The sequence below is a fragment of the Rhinichthys klamathensis genome, unplaced genomic scaffold (genome assembly GCF_029890125.1).
Source record: "Rhinichthys klamathensis goyatoka isolate OS25496 unplaced genomic scaffold, OSU_Roscu_1.1 h1tg000360l_1, whole genome shotgun sequence".
Classification (NCBI taxonomy): Eukaryota; Metazoa; Chordata; class Actinopteri; order Cypriniformes; family Leuciscidae; genus Rhinichthys; species Rhinichthys klamathensis.
The window spans coordinates 293973-315648 of record NW_026606869.1 but is presented as its reverse complement, the minus strand read 5'-3'; the positions used below and the strand labels follow the sequence as shown (position 1 = coordinate 315648).

The window sequence follows — 21676 nt, the reverse complement described above, 5'->3', positions numbered from 1 at the left end:
ATGCATGGTGTTAACTTAAAAAATAAAAAAACATGCACTGGTATGCACTGATACACAGACTGGCGTGTTCTGAAATTGCTATTTAATTCCACTCATATTCGAGAAAAAATCAGACAATAAATCCTCAGTGGTGACTGACATCTTGCCACAAAAGCCAATTTGTAAATGAAGCCAACCAACCTTTTTCAATAGAAAATTCAAAAATGACAGTTTTGCCATAGTATAAAAATCATAATTTAGTAAAACCTTGTGAAATATTGACAGTGAGATTGTTTTTTCTCCAGATACACAATTAGCTACAATTCTGTTTCTAAATGAAACAATATAATATTACATTATGAAATGATTGTACAATTTAGAGTTTTTAAAATCTGCTTTGTTTCAGCAACAATAAACAAACCTTGTCATTTTTATTCATTTAAAATTCATTTACATTAGAAATAATAAAATGAAACTGTCTGTGCTAAAATAAATTACAAACCTCTATAAAAGCATAGCTTCAAACAAATTGCTTCGGAATATAAACACAAATTTTATGACTGGCAAAGCAAAATCTGACACAGTACCAAGTATCTCTTTTCTTGGATAAGACAGATGTAACAGAAAGATTAATAAGCCTCCGAACAATCAATGATTGAACAAAATCAAAATGGCATCATGATGAAATAACCATTTAAAAAGTGTCTTAATAAGATTGAAAAATCCTTGCACTGTAAATTCACCCTCTTGAAAATAGTCTATGCCTTATCAGCAAAAGACAGCAGACTGTATCAAAGATCAAGGCAAATGATACCATATAGAATATGGAAATGAATATCCACACAACATATGGATATTAAAACCAAGAAGGCAAGGTATCTATGGTAATTTAGTATAACACACTTTAGCATGCTGCAATTTTACAAAGTTTCTATAAGAAATGTTTGTGCATCATATTTGGAAGAAGAAACTGATCAGTGGGCTATATGGAAACATATACTGTAAGCATCCGTAAAGGTGTGAGTTTATTGAGTCCTGCTTTACAGTTTTATGAGCTTTCTAGTTGGGAACAATGGGCTGATTAACAATGACCTGTATTACAAAGTCCTTCTGGATCTTGGTGTCCTGTAAACGTGTTTTATCCGTGAGGAGCTTTCCAGAGAAAAACCAGCGCTGATTGGTGGTATTAATGTCTTCCTGAATTTGAAGCTGTTTCTTCAGCTGACGGATGGAATCGGCCATTGTGGCGCTGATGCGAAGATCTTTTCCGGTGGAGAGACGCACCTTCAACTGGAACTCCTTCTCTTTCTTCTCCTGTGGCTCAGTGTGTTCAGACACATTATGATCGTTGCACTCAGAGACCAGGTTGACTGGAGGAGCCAAGCAGTACGCAGGGAGCTGATAGCGGTTGCCCAGTTCATCATAGCATTCCATAAGGGATCCTGAAAGAGCAAATCAATGTGTATATATGGCATGTGTAGATATATGTACACAACAGTGTTTAAAAGTTTGGGGTCGGCAAGAAAGTGTTTTGGAAGTCTCTTATCCTCAGCAAGGCTGAATTTATATGACCAAAAAACAGTAATATTGTGAAACATTACAATTTTATTTAAATATTTTAAAATGTATTCCTGTGTTGGTAAATATGAATTTTCAGCAGTCTTCAGTGTCACATGATCATTTAGAAATCATTCTAATATTCTGATTCTGAATATTATATTATTATTAATATTCTGTCTTTCCTGGATAAAAGTAATAATTTATTTTACAAAAAATGAATAATGAGATATTTTTGTAAACAAAAAGTTGCATTTTTAAATTTACAAAATGCAAAATAGAAGCATTTTCACTAATGACATATGAATTAAAAATGCTGTTTAAATATTTACCATGAGGCAGTGAGATGCTGGCTCCATCTACAATAGCCTGCGCTAGTTCATGGTCGTTACAGTCAATCGCTACCGCTGCAGCTTTCAGCGCGTCCCAGATCTCTTTACGGCCGTCAAAAGCTGGAGCCGTGTCCCAAAATTCATCTCTTTTACTGCGCAGCTGGCCCTCCGTCATAGGATAGTCACTTTTCCACTTGGGCTTGTCTTTCTTCAGGGGCTCATTGCGTCCTACAGAAGAAAAAGACACAAAGATAGAAATGTTACCTAAGCAATACCCGGATCATTTAAAGATGCATTAAGAGGTCAGTCCGATATATCCGGATGCCATTTGTAAAAATCCTGTTTCGCAAAAAGGATCATGACCTCTTGTTAAAGAACTAGGACAACAAATACATGTCACACATGTAACATCACAGCTTTTGCCCAAATGAGATTCAGGGGGGGCTAAACAGATTTCCCATGCTAGAAGCTTCTCTTTGACGTGTAGCAAAGATAATTCAATTTTATAAGCTCAGGACTCTTGTTCGTCAATCGCTCATTAAAGTTGCACAATAAATGCCGGTTTAATAACTACTTGCAAGCCAACCCAGCTGGATGTCAACTAAAGAACATGGGCTCATGCGGGCCAAAGGGAAATCCCTTTAGGAAGAAAGCTATTGGCTCAGACAAGTGGCTTAATTATTTGTATACAAACAAAACGTGACAGAATCACAGTAAAGATTTCAAAAGAAACGTTGAATCTTCATACTACGTGATAAAAACATGCTGCTCTCGAGTCAAAGCAGTGGGTACACATGGAGAAAAACAAATTATTTATAGTGTCTGAGATTAAAGCCTTAATCGGGTGATGCAAAACAGGACTTAGTAGCCTCTTTCCCATCATGCATCACTCCTAGCCAGACGAGAGTTTAGAACGCCACAAAACAAACACACTGCAACAATCACCATTTCCATTTTAACACTGGGTGGCAAAATAAATGTTTTTTTGACATTTAGAACCATTTAGACATAAGTAGGCCAACTAAACTTTATCTAGTCAGTATACATTCTTATGATAAAAAAGACCATCAAAATGTATGTTGGCTAACTTAGCTTATACAGAACAAGTCCATGATGTACTGTAAAATTCAGCATGTACATGTATTAACACATTAATAACATTTAAGGTATTGCTGGAGTGCCAAACTCATACAAATCAGACTGACTCTGTAAGTCAGCAAACTAAACGCGGCCTGTCCATAGGATCTTGCAGACTTACAAATCCTTTTCGATTACTAAATACAGGAGATTAAATTGTTCATTTAATTTAGCTTCCGTTCACAATGGCAGGATGACTCAGGCCAGGGAACAGGTGACAAAACTGTTTCAAACTAGATAATATTACCAAAGAAAATGCTAAAATTGTCTTTAGATTTAGGGTCTTGAACTACACAACAAGTAGGCTAATGTGCACTTTAAGTCAACAACCTTCAACAGTTCTAATAGTTCAAGTATCATTAAACAATCTTATCACATCTTATCTTACAAACAGCTAAATTGTGTGCTGTAAGCTACTTACTTTTGAGCACAACTGTTATCGTTGGTTGATAGTCTCTCGAGTTTGCAACTCCCATGGTCTGACCGCTCACTTATTCCTTTAATCAGTGAAAATTGACTGGACAGTCGCTCCTATGACTTCATGCAGGGGTTTGAGGGATTATCAACTCCACATGCACGGTGCTATAAGACGTCACTCACAGCAAAACTCTTGACACCCAGCTAGTAAATCCAGTTTCTTGCACACTGTACACGCCCATCACCTGTTTTCTGAAACTAAAAATAACACCGACTGTACAAATATAAATCAGAGTCGGTCACCAAGATAGCTTCTAGCAGCAAGACATAGTCCTTGCTTTTACAATCTCTGGCTTGGGTTTAGGTGTATGAGTGACTTTTCACAACAAACTTAATCCAGTCGGCTCTATTTCAGACCAGGACAGAGAGTCAAAAATAAACGGTAAATCCCGGGATTGTCCAGAGCAGGTGCACCCAAGCAATTCCACAAATATACGTCTTATCTAAGATGTCCCAATCTTAATTGGATTTCTAGGAAAAGAAAGAACATTCATTTTTATAATTTAAGCAGAGAAGAAATCCACAATTCACTCACCACTGTATATCTAATATGTCAATCTTCTAAGCACTGTACATCGAAAAATTTGTCAAGGAAAAATGAATGGAACTTCAATATATGTTTCACATGCCGAATCTTTCCCCTCATGTTGGGGTTATTTGAGGAACCAGTGACAGTTGTTAGAGTTCCAACAGGAACTAATAGGTTGTGTAAGTTCTGCCCTTGTGAAAGAAAGAAAATTAACTGCCCTTTTTAAAAATGGTGCAAGACAGGGGTAGGGGTTTTCAAAATAGGGTCTGGGGACCTCCAGACTACCGCAGGGGAGTGCTAAGGGGTCTCTGGAAAAGTTTAGAGATAAACAGTGTAAAAAATAAAAAATAAATAAACAATACAAAATAAGATTAAAATAAATGAATACAACTTTGATTCACATAAAATAAATAAAACATTTATTAAAATAAATAAATATATGTGAATTAATAATCTAACAGTACAGTAATACGGTAGGCTAACTTAACAGAAACGTAATATTTTTCAGATAATATTTTAAATTATATAATTTCTTTACTTAGCTCTATGTTCAAGAAACTATAGGCTACAAATTCCTTTTAAATTTAAGGATGGGGGTCTCTCGCATGCTAAATGTCTGTGGCATCTAAAAAGATTTAAGCCCCTTACCTAAGTTTCCCATACTTTCTTTTTATATTGATACATTCTCTAAAATATCAGAATAAGCTTGCAAAGACGGTGTTGATAGAGTAGGACAAATAAGTTCTCATTCAAGGAACATCAGATGCATTACACTATTTGCAAACAGAATTCATCGGCAGATCAATTACCTCCTCGTTTGGTGCTGTATCTGGATGCATTCCTGGAGGACAGGCGAGACCTTTGACGTATCACTCCAAAACAACTTCCCATCACTCAAACTCACAGCAGGACCAAGTCTTGAATGCCTGGATGCAGCAAATGCATTTCGGATTCAAAATGTAAAAAGCCCTAGTTGGTGATGTCAGTAAATTATATTTTGTTGTAGCAGAAGAAAGTTTATATCTATTTTACTGTTATGTTCTGTTGTCAGATGCATTGTTGTCCGAGGACAGACACACAAGCCCGTTGTTTTCCGCTGAGTCGACATGTGTCTGTGACTTAATCTGATCTGATTAGTACCTTCCACCAGGAAGACAAATGTATCACACAAACGCAATCAATGGAGTAACTAATATTCTAAACTTGATATTTACTTGTCCTCTGAGTTAAACGCATAGATCGTCCCCTATGTAGTCCACACTCCTGTTGGCTCCTGAAGAATAAATCATTTTAGAGCTTGAAATTGGTGACGTAGTACATTTGTGACTAGAGGGCGCTCGTGCACATTATCGCGAGCGCGGCTGGCTGACTCTTTTGAAGTGCAGTGCTGCGGAGAAACAGCAGAAATATAGGTTACATCAGGCAGGGTCGCCGATTTTTGATTTTTTATTATTGAACAAAGATTACAGGGGATACAGGGTAGGGTGAGATCTGGTGACTGTGGGGGCCATTTTAGTACAGTGAACTCATTGTCATGATCAAGAAACCAATTTGAAATGATTCGAGCTTTGTGACATGGTGCATTATCCTGCTGGAAGTAGCCAGGTGGCCATGAAGGGATAGAGATGGTCAGAAACAATGCTCAGGTAGGCCATGGCATTTAAACGATGCCCAATTGGCACTAAGGGACCTAAAGTGTGCCAAGAAAACATCCCCCACACCATTACACCACCACCACCAGCCTGCACAGTGGTAACAAGGCATGATTGATCCATGTTCTTATTCTGTTTACACCAAATTCTGACTCTATACCATCTGAATGTCTCAACAGAAATCGAGACTCATCAGACCAGGCAACATTTTTCCAGTCTTCAACTGTCCAATTTTGGTGAGCTCTTGCAAATTGTAGCCTCTTTTTTGTAGTGGAGATGAGTGGTACCCGGTGGGGTCTTCTGCTGTTGTAGCCCATCCGCCTCAAGGTTGTGCGTGTTGTGGCTTCACAAATGCTTTGCTGCCTCGGTTGTAACGAGTGGTTATTTCAGTCAAAGTTGCTCTTCTATCAGCTTGAATCAGTCGGCCCATTCTCCTCTGACCTCTAGCATCAACAAGGCATTTTCACCCACAGGACTGGCGCATACTGGATGTTTTTCCCTTTTCACACCATTCTTTGTAAACCCTAGAAATGGTTGTGCGTGAAAATCCCAGTAACTGATCAAATTGTGAAATACTCAGACTGGCCCGTCTGGCACCAACAACCATGCCACGCTCAAAATTGCTTAAATCACCTTTCTTTCCCATTCTGACATTCAGCTTGGAGTTCAGGAGATTGTCTTGACCAGGACCACACCCCTAAATGCATTGCAGCAACTGCCATGTAATTGGTTGATTAGATAATTACATTAATTAGAAATTGAACAGGTGTTCCTAATAATCCTTTAGGCGAGTGTATATGTCATCTCACCCACACACTCATACACACGCACACTTGAGAAAACAGGATAAGAAACTCGAGGTACACCAAAGCATATACAATCACCAGATTTTTGCAGCTGTTGTAATTTGCTTCCTTATTCTGTGGTAGTGGTTCCAAGCCACTTTTTTCTTAATTCTCGTTTCCTTTTAATTAATTATTTTTGGTTTATTTTCTGTAAATCTGCTTAATGTTTCTCTAATGCTCACCAAATTCTCCTTTATTTCCAACATTTTGTTTTTATCTGCCTGACTGCCTCTACTAAATTAACAAAACATTTTGAACATTTACTGTTTCTTTTGTGCTGATAATGTGTAGCACTTGGTATTTACCACTCAAGCTGTTTGATAAAAATAGCCATGTCAGAGTCTGTACTGTATAAAACTTATCAGGTATTAAATGCAAATAAATGTTGATTTGCCATCATATGAAACCATATTTACTCATATTTCATGAAAAAAATATCTTCAAAAAATGCCAAATGTCTCTATTTATAAATTAACGGTTTAATAAATATTTAAAACTATTAGATATAAATGGAATTTTCAATATGAAGTTAAATATTGCAATATTTTACGTTTTCCAAAACATAGCAGTTAGTAAGATTCTGAAATACTAAATTATAGTACACTGCCACCTAAAGGCAGTAATTTAGAATGCATAGTGATGCGTTTAAAAAATATATAAAAAAAAGAAGAAAAAGGATAAAAGCAATTGTATGATGAAACTGTAAAAAAAATTAAACGAGAAATGCAGTGAAAAACATTTATTTTACATTTAATAAAATCCTAGGCAAGTTTTTTTTAAAGATGTGGTTTGGAATTTAAATAATGATACTGTAAGTGACATAAATAATGTGTTAAAACAATTTTTACACAATCATACATTAAGAACATCATGGCAACAAACATATCTTCCATAGATATCACAGACAACTGCCATGATTTCATTACAAAATATTGATAGAAAACATCCAAATGCATTGTAATTTTGGAGGACAGCCCTTTCTTTTGGCCAGAAAGAGCAAAAGTCATCCAGTGAGATCAGTGTCTAAATCTGGGCTCTGGAGACACCCGTGTTCGCAGGGCCCTGGATCAGCATTCAGCTTTGGCACAGCGGGTGAGACTCACCCTGATGAGCATGCTGGTCATTGTCAACTAATAAGACAGTAAAGTCTTTATTGTCTCAGACTGGCATCATGTCTTTTTTAAGAGGGTAAATGTCCCATGTCAGTCCATCACCATATGGAGTGTGTCCAGAGGGGAGGAAAATACGTGTCAGCCAATGACTGTGGAGAAAATTATAATAATTTACATTAAATCATAGCTTAACAGACTGCAGACTACCACGAAAAGCAAGTAAAATGTGTAATTTCACCTTCTCTTTTCTACACCAAAGAACACCTTCCAGTTGTTTAGTTTACCGTAACTGAAGGGATTCCGATAGACCTTTAATAATAGAAAAAAGGTTAAAAGTAAAACAAGCATTTGATGTAATTATAAGAGATCTCAAATAAGAACATTTAAATCCCAATCACCCTGTTGTTTAAACAGACAGAATAGTCAAGACTTTGATTCTGAATGGGCTGAAGTCATCCTCACCTTTCCACGTTTGGCCAAACGATTGGTCTCTTTGTTGTTTATATGGCGTTCAATGCTGGTTTCTCCACGGGTGATAAGTATAGCATGCCACAGTGTGAGAGCTCCCAGGGCGACTGACACTGTGCTGATGGAAAAACCAACAAACATAACAAAAGATGTGAGTCTATAGAAATAATAAAACCAGTATTGGGCCCGCTGTAAAAGAATAGCCTTTCGAAATGACGTACCTTGTGAGGACCCACATATAGATAATACTCTTGTGAAACATCCTGTCCTTGTTGGTGTATGGAGGTTGCGAAACCTCCTGTATCCCGTAAAGCATCAGAAGAGAAAAAATATTTTATATTATTCAATACATTATTATATTAATAAAACCGAATGCAAAAATTCTATATATTATAGATACAAATAATTAACCTTTTAAAAATATTATATAAATAGATATTTATAAGAAGGCAACTATATTATTTATGCATATATACACTAACGTTCAAAGATTTGGGGTAAAATTTTTTTGCTGTGATGACAGAAAAGTGTCATTCGTTTACAAATGCCACTCAGTTTTATATTTTGTCATAAGATGGAAAGAAATTAATGCATTTTTAAGTGTCCAAATTTGTTTTGGAGGCCCAATATCTTCTTATAAGCATAAATCTGAGAACTGTACACTTTCTTGATTCATTGCCCCAAATGAAAAATATAGTGCACCAGATCTTACCATCCAGAGATTAAAGACTCTTAAGTTCACATGTAAGTCCTCCCTCATCCAATTGTGACAAAAGCAAAGTCAGTAAGTAATACCAATTTAAATGTTTACTGTTAGAATTGGGATCAGGAAGGTCAGAAATAATTTGTTGGTGTTTTATAGCATGTTGTTTGTTTTAAGAGTGTTAAATAATGAGCCGTGATACAGAAAAGGACGAATTCGAATTCTAAGCCAAGCTGACAGCAGGAACAATGACTTGAAGCACCTGAAGTAACTTCCCAGCCACGCCTTCTGACGGTGCAATGCCTATGAGCAACCCAATCCCTGTCACCGGAACACCCTGTTTCTCCGCTTCCATGTGCCTGAAATGCTAAAGAATAGCAGAGAGACAGCTGGCAGTTAAGACATGCCCACAACCCCAGACTTTGAGAACAGAAAGAGAAAAGGAGAGACATAACCATTCAGAAAGAGAGAAGTTAAACACCATCTTAGAATGGACACAAAACACCTTATTCATACGAATAAGTGGAGGGGAAAAAATGCCTACTAAGGTGTTTTTCAAGCTTTAAGCGGGTGAAAGATTCAAACTTTTATGATACAAAGATTACGAGTTACACTAAACAGAGAAGCAATAACACAAAGCAACAAATGTATTAAAAAAACAAAGCCTTACATCTATGGCATTGTATGCATCGATAAAGAGATTGCGACCGCTGATGCTACAGTACATGCAGCCCAAGGTCAGAAAGAGACAAAAGGAGAAGAAGTAACGATGATTGTAATGACCAACACAGTTGTTAAGCCAAGCTGAAAATATAGAATTAAGGAACCAACTACACAGAAGTGAAAAACCTAATGTATCTGGACTGTTAAATGAAAAACTGACACAATTTAATTTAAATTCTATCCAAATCCAGATTGTCATTGTCACTTAAGCACATTCTAAATCTTACTTCTTTCTTTTGTGGAATGCAAAACTGGAAATACAGAGCAACATTCCCCTCACTTTTTCAGCAGCCTTGGTTCCGGAAGTATTTTTTTCCATAGGGATTCTTAAAAAGTCTTCATTAAAAAGCTATAAGCCAGAACCAAAGCAACCAGCTATTAGGTGAATCATAATATTACAAAATTTGAGTGAAGCAAAAAAGTATTTGAAAATAGGACTAAAAGACAAAAGGTACAATAATGTGAACTTAAGGTCTTTAATAAGGGAAAGAACTTCAATCCTCTGTAGAATCTTGGGTAAAGTAATTTTTCACCAGAAATTGCATTGTTAAATTTAATTATTTTGAAAAAATAACTTGAAATAATGCACATAATGGCTTCAACAAGAGCATATGGCATCGCATATGGCATCGCTTAACAACCTTCGCAGCATGTCTATCTTTAAAGCTATAAAGTTTTTGTTAAAACGGCTCTGCTCATTCTTTTCCATAAAATTATAATCAATTACAGTAAAAGCCCTCTAAAAGTATAAAAAGTGGCCCACACAACTTGTCCATATACAGGTTTGTAAAAACATGAGGGTGAATGAATTATGACAAATTGTTCATTTTGGGTGAACAATCCCTGAATGTTGAACTGTGTAAAACTGTGTAAAACATAGCAAGACATTTTTTTCAAAATGCCAACAATATGGTGATTTAAAAAGGATACGGCAATGATGATCCATTTTTAGAATACAGCTGAAGAGAAAGATAGAGGGATGTTTATTTTACTTTCTTTCAATAACAGTATAAAATGCAGCTGATATTGAGTCACCAATTAGATTTTATAAGCCTGTTCTTACTCTTACGTTTTACAGATGCCACAGTGATGACTTCGTGCTGGTTTAGGAATGATACACTTTTTACAGACCGACACAAACGGGACGTCAGTTTTCATCTAAAAAAAAAACAAAAACAACGTAAAGAAATAAAATAGCATGAATGACATTGAAAACACAAATCAGCTCTACTGGATTGTGGCGTGTCTAAGGGTGCAGAACCTTTGGAGGGTATCCAGGGGGAGTGCTTGTGGCCTTGTAGTAATGGAAGGCTATCATGACTATGATCCAATGTCCGTAACAAATGTGCCACATTATCCAGCCAGGAGAGTACGTTTGCAGGACTAGCGGTAGAAGGCAGTAATAAGCGATGAAAATCACAGAACTGGTAAGAGCGACTACTAAAAATACAAAAACCTAAAGAGAAAGGAAAAAGCGAACGGTGTGAGAGAAACACACAGACATCTTAAGAAAATAACATGATGATAGTTAGTTATGAGAAAAGACAGATTTACCATTCCAAACCAGCGTGTGACAACCTCCACCATCCAAAACACTGGTTCAAGGATGGAGTCAAACACCACCTCAGAGTTAGTGAGCGAGTTAAAATAAAGAGATTTGAAGATGAGTTTGATGTAGCTCAGAGGCCGCCTCAGTCTTCTGGGCATGCGACTGTGCCTGCAACACCCGCGCATGCATCTCAGCAGCAAGTGCATGACTGTAGAGCAGGGACGCATGTTCAGCCCCTGGAAAGACAACATGTTATCTTTTCTTTACTTGTTCCAACTTCCTGAATATCGGCACAAGCGCGTTCCTCTGACTATGTCCTGCAGTTTTCTCACTGACACTTCCCCCTGTGCTGAACTTGTAAGCCAATTAGATTAACGAAGTATCCACCTAAGCAGTTGGTGTGGACTGATCCAAACCAATAATGCAAGCATGCATTAGTTTTCTGATACACATGGATTAGCTGGCAGAATACAATAATAAAAAGATGTATAACGTCTTTTGTCAAGTGTTTACTTTGCACGGTTGCACTGAATACAGTGCATCTAAAAAGCCCAGCCCATTTTAAGTTTACTTAGGTTTACAAAAAACATGGTTAGGCTAGTTACTAATGCGTCTTTGCTTGGATTTGTAGTTGTAATCTGACCATTAATCTTACTAGACGGCTTTGAAACCGTCTCATAAAGTGTCTGGAGGTGAACTTGAGATTAAAATGCATAAAGGACCTGGGATGATAAAAGAGGCTTGCAAGGCAGAAGACATAAGACCTAAGGCACGCTAAGTTCTAAAAAAAATATATAATTTATCAATCAGATAGGCATTCCCAAAAAAAAAAAAAAAAAGTTGGCATTGCATACTTAGACATTGTAAAATTCATTTGTGAGATATACTGATCTGGACAGTCTACATTCCAACCCCAACAATTAATGTGGGAGGGAACATCGCCCATATGTAACGTTAACTTTGGAATAGAGACAAATATAGACATGAGCATAAAGAGATGTAACAGTGGACAATACTGTCAGATTATTGTAGAAATGGCCAACCTCATACACCATCCCCCATGTCATAAATAGACTATAATCTCACAGAGTCTGTGCTTTTAAAATGATCATTAAGACAAAAAATACATATTGGTAAATTAGTAAATTGATCAAATCACAGCGTCAAAACTGTGGGTAAAATTATACATACAACATTTACTGCACATCAGTGATAAGACAAAGGTTAATAGTGATGTTGTTTAGTATCTCGAGCTGACAGAATCAAACAGCAAGAGCTAAACATCACAGATCACTGCTTGGCAGAAATGCATGCGGTCGGTTCTCTTACCTGGCCAAGATCTTCTACTAAAACTGCGATGGACTCAACTCATGATACCGCTGAAAGATTTTTTTTTATTCGGGACAGATGGAGACAAATAAATAGAAGCAGCAGTTTCTACCCCTTTGATTTCATCTGCTGTCTGTCTGTCTGACGCGCAGGGATGTGAGCTGTCACGGTGGGAATTCTGGGAAATGGGGTTTAAGGTGCGGAAAGCGGAAATATTATATGGGAACCTTTTATGATATATTTTTATATTATTAATAATCAAAATTACATTATATAGTGTGGCGTTTCATGAAATAAAATCGTAGTTATGTTCGATTTGATGTAATCCCCGCCAAACTGCTGCAGAGAACTGTGGGAATTGTAGTTTGAATTTTGTCCAAGTCATTTTCGCGAATCGGTTCTTTCGAACGTTTTGTTTCAAAGAAACGGCTCAAGAAATAGTTCAGTGATTCTTTTACGTCTAGCTGCTAAACCTAAACGTAAACGTCGTCGTGGACCCCAAAACCCCGGCGTAGTGCTCTATAACGTCCCAATAAATATGCAGGCACACTTTGCTATTTATTATGTGTTTTTCTATTACGTAGTAGTACTATTAGAATGTGTAGTGTAATTTAATGTTTCCCAGTTTGATGCGGTAATGATTCACCCCATTAAAACAAAGTTATAATTTGCATTACATTACTCAAATAAATTTACATCTGTTGGCTGAAAACGTGTTTTTGTCAAATTCGCAGTGTTATTTTGTAAATAACTCGGACAATTTTCTGAACCGGTTCAACCAATTCATTGAAAGGATCCGACTCAAAAGAACAATTCGTTCAGGCAACGACAGTAGCTGCTGTTCATTCACACGTGCTAAACATGGCATTCACGTTCAACTTCGATATACCTTTACAAACAGAAGAAACAAATGATAAAGAAAACAAAGACGGCAACGCCAAAGATGTGGATCTTAAATGCTCGGTAAGGGAATGTATCATTAGCTTGTTAATTCCGGCTATATGTTTGCTAATAATGCTAGTCGGCTGACTTTAATATTTTTTAATTATGCTTCAGAAATACAACGCACATGCGCCAAATTGTACTCTATCTTCAGTTGTGTGAAATAATAAATCAAGTATATGTGGGTCTCGTAACTCACGCTACATGTCAAAAAGTAACTAGTGATTGCATCTGTCAAGATCATATGCACAATGTATCTTTTTATAGGACGCCAGTGCAACCGACCCAACGAAGACGAAGAATGCTATTGAGCACGAACCTTTGTTGGATCCTCTCTCCCACATTGAGAACTGGGTGCCTGAGATCATCACAGTAGGTGCCCTGCCTCCCCTGCTCTGTCTCAATGAATCAGTGTTTGAGAAGACCGCTCCTGAACGAGAGGACAGTGACGAGATACTGGCCAAAACACTGAATCAAAACTCTGACCTCATCACTGGAGTGTATGAGGGTGGACTTAAGATATGGGAATGCACGTATGATCTTCTTGAGTACATTGATGATGAAGGAGAGACCTTCACTGGAAAAAGGGTGTTAGACTTGGGCTGTGGAGCAGGTCTACTTGGCATTCTTGCATTGAAGAGAGGAGCCATCAAAGTTGACTTCCAGGATTATAACAGCACAGTTATAGAGCAGTTAACAGTGCCAAATGTGTTTCTCAACTGTGAAGATGATGATGAGACAGAGGAGCAAAATAGCAGTCCACTATCTAAGAGGAAAGCCCTGAATACATCACATAAATTACTAGATCATTGTGGTTTCTTCTCCGGCGACTGGAACTCTTTTCTCACACTTATGCGAAATAAAACCTCATCGCCAAAATATGACATTATCTTCACATCAGAAACCATATACAACACAGACTACTACTCTTCTCTTCATAGTGTGTTTTGTGGCCTGCTTGCTGAGGATGGGATTGTTTATTTGGCAACTAAGTCTCACTATTTTGGAGTAGGTGGTGGCCTTCATCTGTTTGAGAAGTTTGTGGAGCAGAATAAAGTCTTTCAAACCAAATATTTGAAGGATGTGAAACAAGGTCTGAAGAGACATGTTGTATCATTGACATTTAAAAAGTGACATTGAAATTGTATTGATAGGTGTTAATGTGCACATTAACACTTAAATCTATTATGGACACCCATCCTTTTCAGGCCAAATGCATCGACTATGGGAGCCTAAATTGTGCTTGGCATACATAACTAAAAGTAAAACAGAACTGAAACTTTCAAAGTTTGTTGAAACACTGATTTGTTACTTAATTCCAATTCAATCTGCAATATAAAGTACACATTATATATTGGTTCATACAGTGCTGCAAAACCATCATCAAATAAACAATGACTTGCATAAGTTTGCATGTACCGGCTTATGACTCTGTACAATTTATCAAGCAGGCCAACAGACGAAACAGTCATTAGGTTTTCAGTCTCAACACTGGTTTAATGTGAAAAGAAATGTACTTGCTGCATTGAGAACACTTGTTCTTAAAAAAAAATAAAGTGGAGATAAAGTAATTTATGGAATGAATTACATAGACAAATCCAAACAAAAATGTGTGGTCCTTGTAAACTGTTTACCTAATAAATACTCACAACCATTGCAAAATTCTAAAATTACATTATGGTAATAGGTCCTATATTTATTTAAACTCTTAGACACTTATCCGATAGAGCTCTGTCTCGTTGATGTTAAATATGGGAGTCTTGTTTAAAGTAATTCAGTGCTGATGTATAATTTAAAAAGTTTAAAGTAAATACTCTATTTCTTGGCTTTGCCCTGGGCTGCCACAGCCTCCATGGCTTTGCGAACAGTTTCTTCATCTCCGAGGAACTGCATGGGCTTGATGGGCTTCAGGTTCTTGTCCAGCTCATAAAGAATAGGGATGCCTGTGGGCAGATTCAGCTCCATGATGGCCTCCTCAGACATACCTGTGAGTGTGAGGAAACACTATGAGACTGTAGAAAAACTGAAATGTCAGTCATTAGTGACCTCTCATAAGAGCTATTTCTAAAACAGCATTCAAATGTCCTCAAGTAGTAGGTTTAATTTTTAAATGTATAACTTATTAAATAAGATGTTTTTGTGCATATCCGTCTAGACTAGGGTGTTTCCCTGCCTATGGTCTGAGATGTTTTGGTATTTAGTTACTTTTATCGTTTTTATGAATATTTTGAATTTGTTTTTATTTTGATATTTTTCGTTTTAATTAGAAAGTTTTAGTAATTTTGTTGTGGTTTTGTCTTTTTTTTTGTTATGTTTATATAGATTTTTTTTATTTATTTCAGCTTTAGTTATTTTAGTACATCAAGTTAATGAGAAAGGCTGATTTGGCAACTACCTGTAAGCTTATTGGCCACACTTTGGTTTAGGGTCCATGACTTTTGCCTCAAACTCCTAATTACTGCTTATTAATAGTTAGTAAGGTAGTTGTTAAGTTTAGGTATTGGTAGGAGTAAGGGATGTAAAATGTTCATGCAGAATTAGGCATTGATATGTGCTTAATAAGTACTAATAAACAGCCAATATCCCCGTATTATGCATGCTAATAAGCAACTAGTTAATAGTGAGAATTGGACCCTAAACTAAAGTGTTACCAGTTTATTTTATTATATATAGAGAAGGAATTATAATACAGAGAAGGAATGTCATTCCATGGGGGAATGGAATTGTGGATTAACTTGCTCAACAAGACTCAAAAAGTGCTCTAACAAAGTAAACGGTCAATTTAGCTTTTTTTGTGGAATTGAAAGTAATTTTATGGAGAGCAACTCATAAAGAGCAATTTCTTGCAGATTAAATATATTTGAACTAAATATATATATATATTTTTTTTTTTATATTTTTTTTCTTATTAAAAATTTTAATTTCCATGAATTTTCCTGGTATTTTGAAAACGTAAATGATGGTGAGAAGAACACTGAACAAGGGATTGAAAAGATCCTGCAATTACCTTCTAAGTGTTTCACAATGCCTCTCAAACTGTTTCCATGAGCAGCAATCAACACTCTTTTCCCTTCCTTGATTTGAGGCACAATCTCCTCATTCCAGAAAGGTAGCGCCCGTGCAATAGTGTCCTTCAGACTCTCGCAAGAAGGCAGCTGGTCCTCGGTCAAATCAGCATAACGTCTGTCCTAAAAAAAAAAAAAGAATGCAATAGTACTGCTCATTTAGCTAATAGAAACTCTTGACTTGTTTGTTTTGGGACATAGAATGCAGTTTCCTATACAAATAAGGTTTGACCTTTGTTTTTTTAACCTTTGCACTTAATATTAACTACTAGCACATCAGTTTCAAAATGTAATTTTCATCGGCCCGAACCCAGAGTACGCCCCCCATGTAAGTAGTTAGGACTAGAAGTGTGGAGAAGGGGCGGTAGAGGGGTGCTGCTAAACTGTCAATGGATTGAGGTGAGACTGCTGAGTCTATATATACACCTCATATCATTGATTGTTGAGTGCTCTCCACCCGTGTTAATTTTCTGAACATGCTCCTCCCGAACTTTATCATATAATAATGTTAATAGGCATGCTGTCATTGGGGACATGCATTTATACACTCGAGTTTCTGTTTCTTGTATAATTTGAAAATCTGTGGAATCTGAGGAGGGGGAATAACTAATTATGATGATTAATTAATCAGATTAAACAGATTGAGTGATTAAAATGCCATAATGATTGAATGAGGTGGAAGACCTCACCTTGCTGATGATGCTGTAAAAGTCATGATCTGCATCCATAGTTGGTGGGGGGATGTCAAATGAGCGCCTCCAAATCTTAACCTGGGCTTCACCATGCTTGGCCGCAGTCTCAGCCTTGTTTAACCCAGTGAGACCACCATAATGACGTTCATTCAGGCGCCAGGTCCTGTGTACAGGCAGCCACATCTGATCAATACTGTCCAAAACGATCCATAACGTCCGGATGGCCCTCTTCAGCACAGAGGTATAACAAATGTCAAACTCAAACCCTGCATCTGCAAAGACACAGTGATACGGCATAGACTTAATGGCAGATGGAATTAAAATTAACACAGATCAATACATTGTAAAGTGATCAATACATACATTGAATACAAATTAATTTAATACGATATTATAGACTTAGAATAATACAAATATGTATTATATATTACTTTTTTTTTTTTTTTTACTCATAAAAATGGTATTAAAATGCATTTATATTATATAAACAATGGATAACAGTAATCGCGTCAAAAAGTCACTTTTTATTGGGAAATTCAGCACGTGTGTAAAATCACGTTCTGCGCGGCACGTTCGCCCCACACCCGTCAGTAATAGGCAAACTGCCAGGTCATTGGTTCAGAGCTTACACGCGTCACGTCGAAGGCGGGGTAGCGCCGGGGATGTCAGTCTTCTGAAAGTCATTTGAATTTTCCGGTTTGAGTTTTATTATTTAAAATGCAAAAACCTCAATGCAAACATTAGTAAGTCAAAGCAGGTAAAGTTATTCTCAATGTAGACGTAATGTACATGACATGTTCTTTAAAAAAACAATCTAGAATGCTGCTGATATACACCTAGGACGTCATATTTACAACGCTCATTCACAATGCTGGAAATTATCATAAACATACAAACCTTTTAAAGCTTGACCGCCTTTCTTTGCCTCCCGAGCCCCTGTCTCGCTCAGGTCGGCGTCGAACCAGCCGCAGAAGCGATTCTCCTGGTTCCAGCAGCTCTCGCCATGGCGAATGAGAACCAATTTGTATGCAGCCATTTTGAGATATTCAGAGACAGCTTTTAAATGTAGCAGCTGAAGAAAGCACGATGACTGAGCTCTGATCGAACAGGTTGTTAAGCTGTGTAAAGAGAGTACTGTCAAAAAGACCCTCCTCTCATCTGAGTCCCTAATGAATGACGTTTCCGATTCCGACCTGCCCATCTCAACGCTCCACCAATCAGCGCCTCGGAACGATGCGCCACACTGTGAAACTGCAAATACGACATGGAAAAAAACCATGAGCTTCCTGTAATGAATGTCTCTGCATATTTGATATTCAAGCTTCAAAATATATTAGCAAGAATAAGAAGGACTGATATATATTTAATCGTTCATAGTTCGTGCCAGAGATAAATTATTATAAATTATTATAAATCATTAAACTCATTAAAATCATTAAAAAGGATTGCTTCCCGTTAGATTTCATTGGGTGTATCTTGGAGATATGAGGTACATGAGAGTGAGAGCCAATCAAATGTTACGTATGTTCGTGTTGGGCGGGGTTTAGCGTGGAAGAGAATTAATTGAGCATGTTATAATCTGGTATGTATGTGAGAATGGTGATGTTGAATGAAACAAATGTGATAGTAGGCCTAACTATTAATTCCTTACAATTATTTTATTAGTATGTTCAAAAGGAAGGGTTTTCGCCTTTGCCTCTGTTAAGTGGAGTCAGAAATAATCTTCTTTTCAACTGTATAGTAATACAAAAATATTTTTCTCATGTTTAATTTTTTTAAATTAAGTTTATTCCAGTAACTGTCAACTGGTCTTGTTTTTGGATTGTGAATTCGGTTTAACGGAGACTGACAATAGAATTAAAAAACGTATCCAATTTGGAATCATATAAATAAATCAAAATATATGTCAACTGTAACAAATAGTAGACTGTTTTCCACTGATTTTATTTTGCACATGATTCTTTAATGTCTATAAAGAAGAATAGCAAAGCTGTTAAGACATCTCTACTTTACCGGTTTCACCTGACACCAGTGCAAAGAGCCAGAGCAAGCCGAAAATGATCTTTTATAGTTGTTTATAAAATCTGTTATATTACAGGGGTAAAAAAAGAAAGAAAAAAAAGCCTGCCAATAAACTAAAGACCTTACTTTGCTTATACTCTCTACATGCTGGAGATTTGTGTTGCTCATTACTCTAACTCTGAGTATACAATGAGCAGCCAATTGGATGGAAATGTAACATAGATATTAACAATATTTTAATTGAAACAAAACAAGAAATAATGAAATAAAAATAATGAAAAGAAAATCTTAATTTAATCTTATCTTCTGTAGAACTTGAAATTTATCTAAAAACTGAGGAAACAATAGAAACATTTTTTATATTGTTTCCATTTTTTTAGATAAAGAATAATTTCATTATTAGTTTATTTTATGCTCTACACAGTTCAAATCATTATTTTTGTCTTTTTTTCTGGCAGGCCGTGTTCTATGCAGGTTCTGTAAGGTCATTGTTTACCAGAATACCATCGACACTAATTTAATGCCCCTTAATGTTGTAGTCAACTCACTTTGTAGATTTGTTTTGAGGTGTCTTTACAGTTTAATGTATGAATCACTAAACTGGTTGCAACCTAAATCAAGAAGGCAATTCCACTGGGTGCAGTTTATTTAAATGTGTTTCTTTGAACTGTCCTTCAAAACAGCATCTAATTCCAAGCAGATCTTCATATCCACTCAGACACATGCAATACCCCTTTTTCTTTGTACCCAGAATTTATAATGAAGTTGGACGTAGATCGTTTCAATATAAAGCGCCATGGGACTGGAATAATCTTCCTCTTTCCTTGAGATCTATGACTTCTTTTCGCTTTTTCATATCATCCCTATTTCTACACCTTAAAACAATTTCTTTATGCTTTTAACTTTTAAGTTAACTTCAATCCTTTGTTCATTTGTTTATTTGTTAAAATGTAAAAAAACATTTTTTCATTTATTTATTATTATTTTTGCTGTAATCTATTTAATTTAATTTAAATTTATAAATTTACTGGTGATCTTATTATGATTATTACAACTTGTATTATTTAACTTTGAGTAAAAAACTTAGGTTAGTGTGAGGGGTCGGTGTGAGAGTTTGTGTATGAATGAGTTGTAAATTAGCTTTGTATGTGTATCTGTAATGTATGTTATGTAATGTTTTTTGCTTATGATTTGTCTTTTGTATTCTGTATTTGTGTTTATAGGACCCTCTTGAAAATGAGATTATGCATCACAAGAGGCTATCCTTTAGAAAAAAAATTCAAATTCTATGAAGGAATCGGCGGGAAAAATCGCCACTAGTTTCTTCTCAGCATATGATCTCTAATTAATGAGAATACGTACACATTTATTTTGAAGTTAATATCTCACTAACATACTTTGTTCTATCAACAAATCACACAATATAAAACATTTTCGTTACTTAAAAAAAAAAGGTGACCGTTGACCTTGTTCACACCCCACCTGCTGGGCGGTATTCGCGGGTAGTAGAAGAAGAAAATGCTAGAGTAGAGAGCGTGCTGGCTAGTGGACGCATGTTAGCTCTTCTCGACGTATGAATATTTTGGCGTTTTTTCTTACATGATTTTTTAATGTTTTGTGCAGGATGCATCAGGCCATCACATCAGCTCAGATAGCCCACTGGTTTACTGTTGGGGCACAGTTTGCAAACATCAGAATCACTGATGAAGTGAAAAAGCTAGATGAGCCCAAAGCTACTGCTGTCAGGTAACGTTAATGATGAGGTCAAGCGTTTTTGCATCTGCTGGTGAAAACTGTTAGTTTTATTATCCAGAGGATCATTAAGAGGATTTCGTAATTTCAAAAGATGTTGGACTTGATGAAACTGGAATTTTGTACCATGTGCAGTTATCGCTAATTAAAATAATCAGCATGGGACTGATGGGAGACACGTGCGTTTAGGATACGAAACTTAGTTTATTTTTCAGAGTATACGCACGCAATTTAGCACCTACATTTACACATTATTAAATATTAATGCTTTGACCAGTTTTAGAGGCTCTGCCATACCAAACAACATTTAGCATTTTGACACTATACAGCGATATGAGTGCGTGCGCAGGTGAACTGATGTTTGACAGTTGGTGGTAAACTAGGAGTTTTCAAATTGGGCCCGGGGACGGGGACTCTCAGGAGGCCGCAAGGGCGTGCTAGGCTAGGGTGTCCGTGGAAAAGTCTAAAAAACGGTGTAAAAATGAATGAATGATAAAAAACATGAATAATGAATAAAACATGGGTTAACATGAATACATTTATTTTAAAAAATACATTAAAATATATACATCTACAGTACAGCACAGGGATATAGTGAGTAGGAAAATAACGTAATAATGTAGCACTCTTTAACGAAATATTTTCCAAATACTATTTTATTCATATTTATAATATTAATTTTCACAGTATAAATTTAGCCTTTTTACATGAAAATATTTAGTTGGCTTCTAAATATTAGGATATGGGGATGCGCCATCTAAAAGATGGAAAACCCCTGAACAAGGCAATGAATGGATTGGGAGGAGACCCA

The 21676-nt window shown here is 36.4% G+C and overlaps 5 protein-coding genes across 11 annotated transcripts in view; 2 read left to right on the top strand and 3 right to left on the bottom strand.

The window, feature by feature from the left end:
• Window positions 1-509: 509 nt before the first annotated feature.
• On the bottom strand, window positions 510-5254 carry ubtd1a (ubiquitin domain containing 1a). 3 transcript variants are annotated; one of them, XM_056233160.1, is made up of 4 exons: window positions 5044-5254; window positions 4821-4937; window positions 1869-2096; window positions 510-1421 (listed from the first exon to the last, which is right to left on the bottom strand). In XM_056233160.1, exons 2-4 carry the CDS (start codon window positions 4900-4902, stop codon window positions 1039-1041), a joined length of 693 nt encoding a protein of 230 aa, XP_056089135.1. In that variant the 5' UTR covers window positions 4903-4937; window positions 5044-5254; the 3' UTR covers window positions 510-1038. The 3 variants fall into 3 exon arrangements, with proteins under 3 accessions (XP_056089135.1, XP_056089137.1, XP_056089136.1); XM_056233162.1 differs by lacking the exon at window positions 5044-5254 and adding an exon at window positions 3427-3680 and having other exon boundaries at window positions 4821-4908; XM_056233161.1 differs by lacking the exon at window positions 5044-5254 and adding an exon at window positions 3427-3953 and having other exon boundaries at window positions 4821-4894.
• Window positions 5255-7234: 1980 nt separating this feature from the next.
• zdhhc16a (zinc finger DHHC-type palmitoyltransferase 16a) lies at window positions 7235-13792 on the bottom strand. Of its 5 annotated transcripts, none has more exons than XM_056233154.1 (11): window positions 13654-13792; window positions 11069-11299; window positions 10776-10970; window positions 10584-10672; window positions 10445-10473; window positions 9462-9595; window positions 9045-9158; window positions 8310-8386; window positions 8083-8206; window positions 7859-7929; window positions 7235-7769 (listed from the first exon to the last, which is right to left on the bottom strand). In XM_056233154.1, exons 2-11 carry the CDS (start codon window positions 11288-11290, stop codon window positions 7667-7669), a joined length of 1158 nt encoding a protein of 385 aa, XP_056089129.1. In that variant the 5' UTR covers window positions 11291-11299; window positions 13654-13792; the 3' UTR covers window positions 7235-7666. The 5 variants fall into 5 exon arrangements, with proteins under 5 accessions (XP_056089129.1, XP_056089128.1, XP_056089130.1 ...); XM_056233153.1 differs by lacking the exon at window positions 13654-13792 and adding an exon at window positions 12393-12544; XM_056233155.1 differs by lacking the exon at window positions 13654-13792 and adding an exon at window positions 12393-12544 and having other exon boundaries at window positions 9054-9158.
• mettl18 (methyltransferase 18, RPL3 N3-histidine) lies at window positions 13251-14745 on the top strand. The gene is made up of 2 exons (XM_056233157.1): window positions 13251-13355; window positions 13602-14745. Exons 1-2 carry the CDS (start codon window positions 13254-13256, stop codon window positions 14466-14468), a joined length of 969 nt encoding a protein of 322 aa, XP_056089132.1. The 5' UTR covers window positions 13251-13253; the 3' UTR covers window positions 14469-14745.
• A 60-nt stretch (window positions 14746-14805) lies between these two features.
• Window positions 14806-18263, bottom strand: pgam1a (phosphoglycerate mutase 1a). The gene is made up of 4 exons (XM_056233158.1): window positions 17989-18263; window positions 17089-17363; window positions 16342-16522; window positions 14806-15319 (listed from the first exon to the last, which is right to left on the bottom strand). The coding sequence occupies exons 1-4, from the start codon at window positions 18125-18127 to the stop codon at window positions 15150-15152; spliced, it is 765 nt and encodes a 254-aa protein (XP_056089133.1). The 5' UTR covers window positions 18128-18263; the 3' UTR covers window positions 14806-15149.
• A 2401-nt stretch (window positions 18264-20664) lies between these two features.
• The window catches only part of tdrd9 (tudor domain containing 9), a 34769-nt gene continuing 33757 nt past the window's right edge, over window positions 20665-21676 (top strand). Inside the window, exon 1 of the mRNA XM_056233145.1 lies at window positions 20665-20859. Within this exon, the coding sequence (XP_056089120.1) occupies window positions 20738-20859 (122 nt within the window). The 5' untranslated portion in view covers window positions 20665-20737. The remainder of the gene's footprint in view (window positions 20860-21676) is intronic.

Excerpts from the sequence above, each read along its gene's own strand:
- ubtd1a (XM_056233160.1), bottom strand. The coding sequence starts at position 4,902 with ATGGGAAGTTGTTTTGGAGTGATACGTCAAAGGTCTCGCCTGTCCTCC. Across the intron at positions 2,097-4,820 it reads ATACAGCACCAAACGAGGAG|GACGCAATGAGCCCCTGAAG; the intron begins GTAATTGATCTG and ends TTTCTTCTGTAG. Across the intron at positions 1,422-1,868 it reads CAGCATCTCACTGCCTCATG|GATCCCTTATGGAATGCTAT; the intron begins GTAAATATTTAA and ends TTGCTCTTTCAG.
- zdhhc16a (XM_056233152.1), bottom strand. The coding sequence starts at position 11,314 with ATGTTGTCTTTCCAGGGGCTGAACATGCGTCCCTGCTCTACAGTCATG. Across the intron at positions 9,596-10,444 it reads AAAAATGGATCATCATTGCC|CTTGGCTTAACAACTGTGTT; the intron begins GTATCCTTTTTA and ends CTATATTTTCAG. Across the intron at positions 8,387-9,044 it reads AGTTACTTCAGGTGCTTCAA|GAGGTTTCGCAACCTCCATA; the intron begins GTCATTGTTCCT and ends TACGGGATACAG.
- mettl18 (XM_056233157.1), top strand. The coding sequence starts at position 13,254 with ATGGCATTCACGTTCAACTTCGATATACCTTTACAAACAGAAGAAACA. Across the intron at positions 13,356-13,601 it reads ATGTGGATCTTAAATGCTCG|GACGCCAGTGCAACCGACCC; the intron begins GTAAGGGAATGT and ends ATCTTTTTATAG.
- pgam1a (XM_056233158.1), bottom strand. The coding sequence starts at position 18,127 with ATGGCTGCATACAAATTGGTTCTCATTCGCCATGGCGAGAGCTGCTGG. Across the intron at positions 17,364-17,988 it reads AGGCGGTCAAGCTTTAAAAG|ATGCAGGGTTTGAGTTTGAC; the intron begins GTTTGTATGTTT and ends GTGTCTTTGCAG. Across the intron at positions 16,523-17,088 it reads TTTACAGCATCATCAGCAAG|GACAGACGTTATGCTGATTT; the intron begins GTGAGGTCTTCC and ends TTTTTTTTTTAG.